The 12,105-nt window shown below is 35.2% G+C and overlaps 1 protein-coding gene across 2 annotated transcripts in view; it reads right to left on the bottom strand.

Moving 5' to 3' along the window:
• Nucleotides 1-12,105, bottom strand: part of LOC149541192 (uncharacterized) — a 116,125-nt gene that overhangs the window by 27,465 nt on the left and 76,555 nt on the right. For both annotated transcript variants that reach the window (XM_089802194.1, XM_089802193.1), the window contains exons 3-4: nucleotides 11,322-11,492; nucleotides 2,323-2,412 (exon numbers count right to left, since the gene is read on the bottom strand). In XM_089802194.1, the coding sequence (XP_089658320.1) occupies nucleotides 2,323-2,412; nucleotides 11,322-11,492 (261 nt within the window). The remainder of the gene's footprint in view (nucleotides 1-2,322; nucleotides 2,413-11,321; nucleotides 11,493-12,105) is intronic.

The following is a 12,105-nucleotide window of genomic DNA, read 5'->3' as shown; positions in this document are numbered from 1 at the left end:
TTGGGCCATCAATTTTGTTTTAGTCTGGGCCACTCATTGTAAGGGACTTACATAAAGGCCTCACTTCTCATTTGTAAAGAAAGGAACTTAAAGATTGTTGCTACGAGCTATTGAGATGATAAAGCTATCATTGAAGTTAACTAATTTCTTGATGTATCTTAGTGCTTGCATTTTCTCTTTGTTCCCTCATTTAGTCAAGAATTTTCTTTCCAATACTTAGACGAATCTGGTTGATTAATATATTTGTGGTGAAATTGCTTCACTCATACATTTTGTGCTGAATGGTTCTTAAGCGTGGTATAAGATAAATTTTGAGTCTCTTACGTGGAAACTTTATTTCTATCTTGATACATATTGTTTGTGATAATCCTTTACACACCCCAAGATTGCATCCACTTTGTGTAGTTGTTGAGTTTGGCAAAACAATCTTTTGTAGACTTCATCATAGTAATTTTTATCTTTCAAATTCTTAGGAGTAGAATAGAATTCCTGAACCCTACTCTCTTTACTTAATGCATATTCGCAAAAATCCAAAAAACAAAGCACTCCATTGCAATATCTTCTTAAAGCTCCCATAGCCAGCATCATTTGAGGTGAACTTGAATAATGTAACATAAGGCACCTTGTGATAACATGTCACATCAACCATTGAGCATATTCACAATCAAGAGCTGACATAAAAGGAACAATGGAATCAATTGCATGATCTTTCACAATCCTAGCATACACAATTTTGATCAAAAGAGGTTAAGATATCTCAATGTTTTTTTCTACTATTGGAAGGTCGTGAAACACACATCAACAAGATGCATATCTATCTTTAAGCATATAATTATAGTTAAGCTCTTAAATATGTCATTCGACCCTACAAGATAAACTAACAATCAGCAAGTAGCTAATGGTTTGATCTAAGAAAGTTCAACAAAAATGCATCCACAACAACTTTCATCCAACTAAACTACTCAGAGAATTTTACAACTAAGTCCTTGAAGCAAATTCTATTCCAAATGAGGAATGTAAGGTGCTGTAGAACACTCCATACGTCATAATGTTCACCATGAAACCAACAATAAGGAATAATTTGGGTAATACTATAGCAACAATTCTCCAACAGATCTCACCTTTACAATTGACAAGGATTTCCTTTTATAATAATTCACAACATAATTTATTGGCAAGTGCCACATGAGGCAACTGTGGGAATTTAAGCTCGATGTGGAAAGGTACGACATGAAAATTTATCTTTAATTTCATAACCCCCTTGAACATAAATGCGATGCTTGCCAATTAGAAAATGACTCATCTTTGATCGAACCTTGATGTTTGACATGAGATTAACTAAACTTGAGGCTCAAACCCCTAACTAAACTCCCTACAAGCTCTGTGCTTTTCTTCTTGATCACTCTCATTCCACCTCCATACTTGATCAAATATGACACTCTTCGATTGCTTCTCTTTTTCTAAGGCTTGGGAAACTTTAGTGTCTCCTCCCAATCAAGACTTCCAATTTTAGGAGACTTGCGAAATCTTAAACCACTGCCAATCTACTCCACCATAAAACGCCTACCAACAAGAAAAGCAAATAGGAGGGGGTCCCCATTCGCAATGATGTGATGGTGTGAAGAACTCACAACAGGTTGGATAGAAAAGTGGAAGCGGAAATGCTACAGTGGACAAGGAGGAAAAGCGGATCAGAAACAAACATGGCATTACTATCCCATGCATCTCCCAATGTTCCTAAGTTCCCGACTTGAGGAATATTGAAGAATGAACACCAAAACTCTTGCTTGAATTATTTCTGCAATGCATAGGAATGGTCGTGCAGTGGTGATTGTTTTCTTAGTAAAGATCCATTCCCTTTCAAACTTATTGCAAATAGATCTTTTGCAAAATAAAAACTAGAAAGCAACATTAATGCCTTTTAAGATCTAACAATCTCTATTTATGCTGTGTAACCTGATAGATATGTGAAAAGTGAACTGCACATGACCACAAGGTTTAAGCTTTTAAAATATCAAATGTCAAATGATCATTGACAAATATTAACATTTTATCATTGTTTTACACTTTTTACAGAAAGGTTAAATCTAAGCAATCTCTATGATTTGATAAAAATAATTTTGAGATTCATCATCTTTCAGTATACAATGTTATCATCCAAGATTTATAAGCAAAAAAGTCATATTGATACATTAAAATTCTAACCAAACATAGAGAACATGATTTAGAAACTTCTCTACAAACATTTAACTTAAGCAGCTCTATAAAAACAGTTTTTTGTAGAACAAAAAAATGAATATACAAACAGCCAAAAGGACATACCTTCAAATTAATCACAGCCATACGATTTGTAGGTGTTGTACTCTGATTTTCCATACTCCATGTCATGGCCTTCAAACGAGGTAAAGATACCTAGACACAACATAACAAAGAAAATAAGTCAACAAATAAAAAATTAAGAGTACTTTTTGAGTTTTTTATGAGCCACCACTGTAAATAGTATCACATAAAAATGGGATGAAATCATTTTAAAAATGAAGACTTGTGTGAATTGATGTATAAGTAGGAATCCATAATGTTATCGATATGACTGCATCGTTCTAACCTATCTTCCATAATGTATATCGTCCTTAGATCATTCAAAATTAAAGGCAGGAGAAGAAATTGGTTCCTTGTACTTATTATGCATCTTTTTCTGTATGCTACAAATATGTAAGAACCCCTGCTGGTTCTAACTCTGTAAACTCTGATTTTTATGCTTATCCTGTAGAAACTCGATCTCAATGAGTATTGTCAAACTCTTGTCATGTTTAATTAAGAACATTACTTCACCATGCTGTCATAGGAAATATATTGGCAGCATATAGAAAGTCTGAAATCGATAACCATGAGATATTAGCATTAAACAAAAATTTACAATCACTATATGATGATGATATTTATGATGTCACAAAAGACATAATGACAAAAACTTGTCCAACAACCATATAAACTCTTTAGTTTTTGGCTGCGAAACACCGTGATTAAGAATGACAGTTCAGATTTAAACCAAATACAAAATCTGATTACTTGGCCAAATAGATTCAACAGCATGAAACACCTAACAAACTAACCAGAAAACCAGGAGCTCAAGAATCAGATACAAATTTTATTTAGCACAATGAAAAGATGCACCTGTAGCTTCAAATTTGAAACAAGACCATGCCCAGATGTCGCAGCTGCTTGATGGAGATAGACGTCTAGTTAGATACCATATAGATTCCTTCCCAACATTCACAGATCAGTTTGAGAGTGGACGGCTGCTGTAGATATCCAAACTGAGATATATAGTATTGATGCTCAAACCAAAACTCACAACCAGCACTGTGTAATTCTGCCCTAAGAATGATCTGCTGCCATAATATGACTGTTAAAAGCTACTAACTCACCAAAATCTGCCATTTAATCCATTGGCGAATTCTAATTTAAATCCACCTCACATTTGAATCACCATTTGAACCACAATTAGAGCCTCCATCTTGAAGCTCTCTCAGAAGATCAATTCAGAAGTTATTTCACTTCCTCAAATAATTGCACAATTGAAGAATCCCTCCTCTCCAATGGTTGAAGTCGAAAACCTGGTTTCTTCTAATAAACTTCGCCAATTTCAAAAGCACAAGCAACATAATGAAAAAGAACTCATTAGTCTTTTATAACTTTTGTGGAAGAACTCGCACACTTTTCCACCCAATGTGAGATAAATAGATATACTTTTTCCCTTTAATAATTCATTTACTCCAATATATTAATTCCATGTATTAATTGTATAAATAGCCCCTTCCAATGATGAGTCAACCCTCAACTAAAGTGAAATTATAAAGTCAACTTATAACTTCATAATAAGTCATTTAATGTTTTAATAATAATTTGGCCACTAAAATAATTACTCCCAAAATACTTATCCTTCAAATATGTCATCAAAAATAAAAGTCACACGTGTTATTTCCACACATGACCAAATGCATGTTCCAAAAAAAGTAAGGGTCCCTTTTCAATCTACACCAAACTTACCATAAATAGTAAGTAAATAAAACTAAGCCCGAATGAAGTCCAATCTGAGCCAAACGAAGACCAAACTAGAACATACTAAATTGTGGAAAAGACAAGACCCTCCCATAACCAAGCCTCTTCCTCAGAAGTCCCTCAAGCCACAATGATTAGCCTATAAGGGACACAATAATAGGCTAACAACACATCCTATGACACTGGCTTAAAAAGGAACGATGCAGTTCGCCCTCCTTGAAATTGCTTGTCCCCAAGCAATCTCAGAAACAAATAACACATCAGTCCACCCGAATCCCAAGGGTACCACTCTATAATGTCCCCGCAATCTAACCAACTCCTATAATATCATCACTAGTACAACTGCTCTTACATCACTAGTACAACTGACAAAACCTAAGAATGGTTTTTATCTCATGAGTAGGCTCAATACTAACTCTGCTGCCATAAAAATCAGAATTGTTATCCATGCTGAAAGCAACTTCTTAGATGCTGCTAATGTCCACTTCCTCTTCAATTCTCACCTTCCTCCCACCAAATACCATTTGCATGTCACCGCATGAACCAAAGCTTCTCGCAAATAAGTCACGAGCTATCTTGTGATATTGTTTCTTCACATAACTAATCATACCATATAGCTTTGGATGAAAGTCCATAAAATGGTAGAAAGATGAATCTTTCTTAACATATTGAGGAAGAATGTTATATCCCTCAAACATGCTAAGCATTGCTTTCCTCATGTCAGCCATTATATCCTGTGGTGTAACCTTCTTCGGATTTCCCTATTGACGTAATTTTTCGATTATTTCCATGATTGAAACAATTGCAAGAATGTTGATCACTCAAATATAAACTGTGTGATCAATATTATTTTTTTCCCAACTCCCAACAAGATGGCAAGAAACCGCTCCAATACCACTATATGAAGCCCAGCTGGTTCTAACTTTGTGAACTCTGATTTTATGCTTATCTTGTAGAAACTTGATCTCAAGGAATATTGTCAAACACTCGTCATGTTTGATTAAGAACATTACTTCGTCTCACTGGCATAGTAAATATATTTGCAACATATAGGATGTCTAAAATTGATAACCATGAGATATAAATAATAAACAAAAATTTGCAGTCACTATATGATGATGATTTTTATGGCATCACACAAGACATAACGAGAAACACTCATTGAACAACTGTATAAACTCGTAGTTCTTTTTTTAATTGTGAAACACCGTGATTAAGAATGGATTTAAACCAAATATTAAATCTGATTGCTTGGCCAAGTAGATTCAATTGCATTAAACACCTAACAAACTAACCAGAAAACCAGGTGCTCAAGAATCAGATAAGAGTTTCATTTAGCACAATGAAAAGATGCACCTATAGCTACAAATTTGAAACGAGTTCATGCCCAGATCACACAGCTGCTTGATGGAGATAGATGCCCAGTTAGATACCATAGATTCTGTCGCAACATTTACAGATTAGTTTGAGAGTTGACCGTTGCTTTAGATGTCCAAACTGAGATATAATATTGATTCTCAAACCAAAACTCACACCCAACACGGTGTAATTTTGCCCTGTAAATGATCTGATGCCATAATATGACTGTTATTTGCTACCATAATAATACTTACCCAAATCTGCCATTTAATCCATTGGTGAATTTTGATTTTAATCCACCTCACATTTGAATCACCATTTGAACCACAAATAGAGCTTCTGTCTTGATGCTCTCTCAGAAGATCAAATTCAGAAGTTATTTCACTTCTCATATGATTGCACAATTGAAGAATCCCTGCTCTCCAATGGTTGAAATCAAAACCCTAGTTTCTTCTAGTAAACTTCACCAATTTCAAAAGCATAATCAACATAATGAATTAGAACTCGTAAGTCTTTAATAACACTAGTGGGAGAACTCCAACACTTTTCCAGACAATGTGAGATAATTAGATATACTTTTTCACTCTAATAGTTCAGTTACTCCATACTTTAATTATTACTTTGGCATAAGCTTCCATGAATTAATTGAATAAATAGCCCCTTTCAATGATGACTCAACCCTCAGCTTAAGTCAAATTATAATTTTACAATAAGTTATTTAATGTTTGAATTATAATTTGGCAACTAAAATAATAATAACTCAAAAAAACTTTCTTTTAAAAATGTCATCTGAAATAGGAGTCATACCTATTACTTCCCCATGTGATCAAATGCACTTTCCAAATATAGAAAGGGTCCCTCTCAATCATCACCAAACTTACCATAGATAGTAAGTACATGAACCTAAGCCCAAACGAAGTTCAATCTAAGCCAAACGAAGACCAAACTGGAACATACTGAATTGTGGAGAAGACAAGACCCTCCTATAACCAAGCCTCTACCTCAGAAGTCCCTCTATCCACAATAATCAGCCTAGGAGCAGGAGGGACACAATTATAGCCTAACAACACATCCTCTGACATTGGCTTAAAAGGAGACATTACAAAATATACACTTTCCTTTTTGGTTTCCTTCCCAAATTGTATCTTTATGGTTAAATTTTTGGGTACAATCATGAATAATATTTGTACTACTATATTGGCTTGAAGTTGAAACTAACAAAGACAAAAAAAAATGCACAGCTTGTGAATCAGAACTGCAATCTACTTGACTGAAACTTCATAACTGTAAGTTTGTTAATGAAAATGGTCTTTCAATTGAACTAGAAATAAACATTTATAACAAGTAGGCAGTAGTAAACAATGAAGGTAGTTCCAAATGATCTATTCTAAAACTACTGTAATTAAGTTTGAATTCTCGGTGAATCCTGTGTATTTTGAGCATATCTACTGCAAACTAGCTCTCTATTTCTCCAATATAGGAGTTTGATCATACAAACTTGCAGTTGTACTCCTTTGCAAATAAAGATTCAACCTTAAAGAAGCCCAAAACCACATCCCTCATATGCTCCTCCCAAGTTTTAATGAAAATCAAGATATCAAAAAATACTAAAACAAAGTTTTTATTTTACAAGTAAACAGCTGGTTCTACAAGACCAAAATTTTGCAGGTGCATTTGTTAAGCAAAAAGGCGTAACCATGAACTCATAATGCCCAAAATGGCAGTTGAATGCAGTTTTCTCAATGTCATCCTCACAAGCTCTGATATGATGGAGACCAAATCTCAAATCTATCTTCAAGAATTAGACAACTCCATATAGCCCATCAATGAGCTTGTCAATTCTTGATATGGAGTAACAATTCTTTACAGTCTTCTTATTAAAAGCTCTGTAATCTATGCACATGCCCATACTGTCATCCTTTTTAACTAACACAACAAAAGATGCAAAGGAACTCTTATTTGGACAGATGTGTCCCATTTCAAAGAGCTCTTTGATTGCCTTCTCAATTTCATCTTTGTGTCTCTTTGGGTGACGAAATGGAGTGGTGATTACTGGTTTTGCTCCCAATTCAAATACCTCTTCATGAGGCCTTCCAAGAGGTATGCCACGGAAAACCTTGCTTCGCTTGATTAACAAATCTTGCACAATTAAATGATATTTTTTCTCAATTTGACATCCCCTTTAGCACCACTTGCTTTCCATCTAATTGGTAATTCACCTCCATATTCTGCAAGTTCAAGATGATCTCTCCCAAAGATAGATGCCATTGCCACTGAATGCCAAGAACTGCATCTGTGTCTCTAATACTTATCACATAGAAATCATCTTTGGCTTCAATACCAACCAACTGAAAGCTCATTTGAGGTATTCACCTAGCAGTAAAACCATCAGCTACCATAAATTTGAAACCTTCAAATCTTTATTCTTGAGTCCTCTAAGAGCAACCACTCAATCAATAAATTTATGAATAGTTCCGATATCAATAAGGACAACTACTTGCTATCCATGTAAGACTCCATGAACTATGAAAGACTAATTTTTCTGAAAAATAGAAGGTTGGGCAAGAGTGCCTTCACTACTTTTCTCTTCTTCAGACCTTTATGATAACTATCCTTCCTTTTTTCCCTCCAAATAAGACAGTTCTTATTTTTTTGATGCAGATTCATTCTCTAAATAATAAATATGCTTCTATTTGATCAACATTTCACCTCTCAAAGCATTTATATCCTAGGGCCCATGGTTCCTTGCAAGTGAAATATAGTTTCTTCATGGCCCATGGTTCATGGCTCATTTCTAAGGTCGTCATACACTTTTCAGGGGAACTTCTTAGACTGGTTTTATTTCTTTATGAAAATGTTTTTTCTTTTTTCTTATACTAGGAAGTCCTTGGTTGAAAATTTGCTTCTTGGAGCAACAAGCTCCATGCTCCTTGTTCTGATGCTTTCCCAAAAGAATTGGTGGGCTAAAGGCATTTAACCACACCCTCTGATTGGCTGCATTAGCAGTTCGGTATAAAGGATTTCAAGTCTTACTTCCATGATGTTTGGGACCATCATGGAGAGTTTATGAATCTTAACAAAGTAGACATGAAGCATACCATATTTCACTTGTCGAGCTTTACAAACTGCATTTTAGCTAAGTTATAATGTCCCCTTTTTGGTGGCATTGATGTCAATAACATTGATGTCAAGAAAATGTAAAACTGCAAATGTTTTAGTACCAGCAATTGATATTTGCTGTGAATATAGCAGCAATGTGTTAAATGTTGTTTACCTGTTGATTGCAGAGGATATTTGTATATTTCACATAAGAAAAACTAGCCTTGTGTAAGACAAATTGCTGCAGAGGCAATTCAGTTTGAAGTCATCTTTGTATCAGGTTGATATGAAGATTGGAGACAATCACGTTCACATTTGGTCTGGCGATACACAACCAATTCGAAGATGTTGTATCTCAGTTCCATCAACTTCTGGAAATAAAGTTTATGATACCAAGTCTCCCATGTTCGACAAACAAACAAGGAAGTCATCTTTCAATAAACACAATAACCTCCAGTGATTGAAAATTGCTTGGTATTATTAAAAAAAGGGGAATCAACCTTCAGCTGTTGGGCTCCAATATTTGTCTGTGGCAGTAGAAGACATCCAGGATCTAATGTCTCAGAGATAGTGTTGAACGACACGTGTCTTTCAAAAATCTGGAAAATATTTTAAACTGTAATAACACCTCAGAAATCTGACTTTAGCAGCAGTACATATTTGAATGTCAACTCAGCAAGTTCAAATATAAAACTTCATTGTTTGGTTTTGTCAATTCGTGTGTTGTAAATAGTATCGAGCAAAAAGAGGGAGCCACCAGTATTTAGACAAGATGTATATGTTTTGAAGTTGTTTGGCTATCATATTGGGCCTTGGTAAAGAATTTTTTTTAAACACAAAATTCTAATCAATTTAACAAAAGCATATAATGCCCAGGCTGAAACAATCGAAGACAAAAGCGTTGCTTCATCAGTATGCTTACTTGGCTTCTTGTTAAGGAAGCAAATACTTGCTGGAATTACACGAGTCTTTAGAAACAGTTTGAAACTACTTGAAAACTGACTCCACCAATTCTGGTGGCTCTTCTGAAGGTTATAAGTATGATTGTCAACATTTGGGAAAAAAGGAGTGAGATAGTGTGGTGATTGATATATATTACGCAGAGTACCCTGAATAATCGCAATATTGGTTGTATGGAGATGCTTTAATATTTAGAAGTCTGCCATGAATTAGCAATTGCAGTAACACAGTGTTGGATACGTGAGTTTGATAGAAAATATATTTCTCATGATCTGCTGTTTCAAAAGGTTAACAAATCAGGTATAGCAGCGTGTGAATTTCTTAACAAAGTTTAATTTATCATAGTAATGTTTGGTCACTTGCAAGTTTGAAATTGGTTACACAGTCAAAGCATAATTTACAGAGGTATTCATGTAAAAAGTTTGAAGTACATATCTGTTCAGATTTATATTGAAGTTTGTTATCAATCAGAATTGATATTCAGATTTTAAGAAGAGAAGCCTTACAGACTGGAATTGTTTAAGTTGGCAGTATATTGTTCTGTTTGCAGGCATAACACTGGATTCAATTTGTTTATATCTGCACATACAAAACCATAATGTTGCAATGATAAAATGATGCAGAGATGTAATTATCTTTCCTTGTCTCTTGTAACTGAGTTGTTGGTCAGATCATTTTAGTAGGTGCTCTAGTGGTGGAAAAAGGTTGATGCTTTTAGATTAGGGACTTGGAGACTCCTTAGGGCTGAAGCCCTTAAAGGTTGTAATTGGTTCTGAATTGTGAGGCTGGATTAGGACAGTCGATCCTAGCAGCTATTCCACCTTGGTTTTCTCCCGCATTGAATTTCTACATCATAATCATGTGCATTGTTTTGTGTGCAGTGCCTCTTGATTTCATAGTGCTTCTCTAGTTCAACCTAATAAATTTAAAGTAACTAAATTAAGTTTGGATTGAATTGAAAAAAAGTTTATGATTTATTCACTACTAATTCACCCCCACCCCACCCCGCCCCGCCGCCCCTGCCCCCTCCCCCTCCCCCTCCCCATCCCCCTCTCCCCTCCTTCCCCCCTCTCTTAGTAGTGAATCGGTGTTCTTCAATGAGCATTCTTATTCAACAGAGTTGAAGATTTGGTGTTTCATTTGAATACTAGTATGCGATTCTGCATGTTGTAGTCCCATAAAATTTACATCAACAGGCAGTTCCAATAAAAGACACATAGTTCAAAAGATCAGCATAAGTCAAAATAAATAAAGCACTATTTAGATAAAGATGCTGGCATGTGGGAAAAACTGCAGGAAAGCAAAGTAAGGACATGAGTAGAATGTCAAGGTAAATGCAAGTGATGGATATATCCTAGGTGAGCAATAGCCTAATGTTAATATTAAGACAGACTGCTCAGAGCTTGATAGGGCTGACCTTAGATCACTGGTTGTATCATTAGCCCCGGCTAATTTATCTTTAAGCCCCGGCTAATTTGTCTTTAAGCCCCAGCTAATTTATCTTTAAGAAATGATATTCATATTGCAGTCTAAAAAAGATATCAAGATGAAAAGGGAAAAGGTCAACATTATCAGTTTATTTACTGATACCATTTATTCTGAGCCAAATATAGAGGAAGGAACTAGCTCAAAATACATTAAATTCATTCAGCAATCAGTAAGAATAATGAAAACAGGAAGATAAAATGAATAAGAAGCAATATCATCTGAATACATAGCAGATTATAACAAACATATGTAGGGAAGCATACTATGCTTCCAGCAACACATATAAGTAATTTAGAAAATGGAGGAAAACCCTGGCCACCTTAAAGGAGATATAAAAGTCAAAGGCATCCCACCTGATCTTTAACTGCATCCTCTCTCCAGTCTCTTTGAAACTTCTGCAATAAGATAACAAGTAATCTCTGCAACTCAGGAGGAACCTCTGGTGGGAACAGCTTTTGAATCTCTTCTTTATTGAAGTTCTCATAAACACACCTTCTGATCAATATACGAAGGCACACCAAAAGCTGTATGAAACAATAATAGCCACAATTTGTCAAATAAAGATCCATCAACTTAAAGTCTGCATTTGATCATCTTAGAGTACTGGTCTACAATTTTTTCCCATAAAAAGTACAATGCAAAACCAAAACACATTTGAGAGGACAGGATGTTTAAACAATCATTATTTAATGTAGGACAGACAGTGGTTCCTTTATCCAATTTTAATTAGCAACAAACATGGAGAGCATATTACAAATTCCAAGATCTACACTATATTTTAGAATGCTTCAAGTTCTTGGCAATAAGCATTAAACCTCTGAAAATTAGAGAAGATTGCTTCTGTGGATTCCATGTCTGCAGCGAGTTCAAGAATAAAACTGAAGTATCAGCACATCCTGCATACAGAATAACACTAGTACCCTATGTAATGTTCCCTGCTATCAGTTTCAAATTTTTGCCATGGAAAATCAATAACTATGTGCCCAGAATTGGTTCCGTACGGGTGTGAGGAAGTGCCTGGAGTGACCATCCGGTTGTGCACAGAGGAGTGAAGGGAATAGCTGTACGGTGATGGCCGTACGGTGGTTTGGAACAACCTGTACGGTAATAGAAGTGTGACATACGGTGTTTAAAGTG

This window comes from Cupressus sempervirens, chromosome 9 (genome assembly GCF_028749045.1).
Source record: "Cupressus sempervirens isolate cs-2001-9-10 chromosome 9, ASM2874904v1, whole genome shotgun sequence".
Taxonomy (NCBI): Eukaryota; Viridiplantae; Streptophyta; class Pinopsida; order Cupressales; family Cupressaceae; genus Cupressus; species Cupressus sempervirens.
The sequence above is the reverse complement of the archived record's forward strand: the minus strand, read 5'-3'. Positions and strand labels throughout refer to the sequence as shown.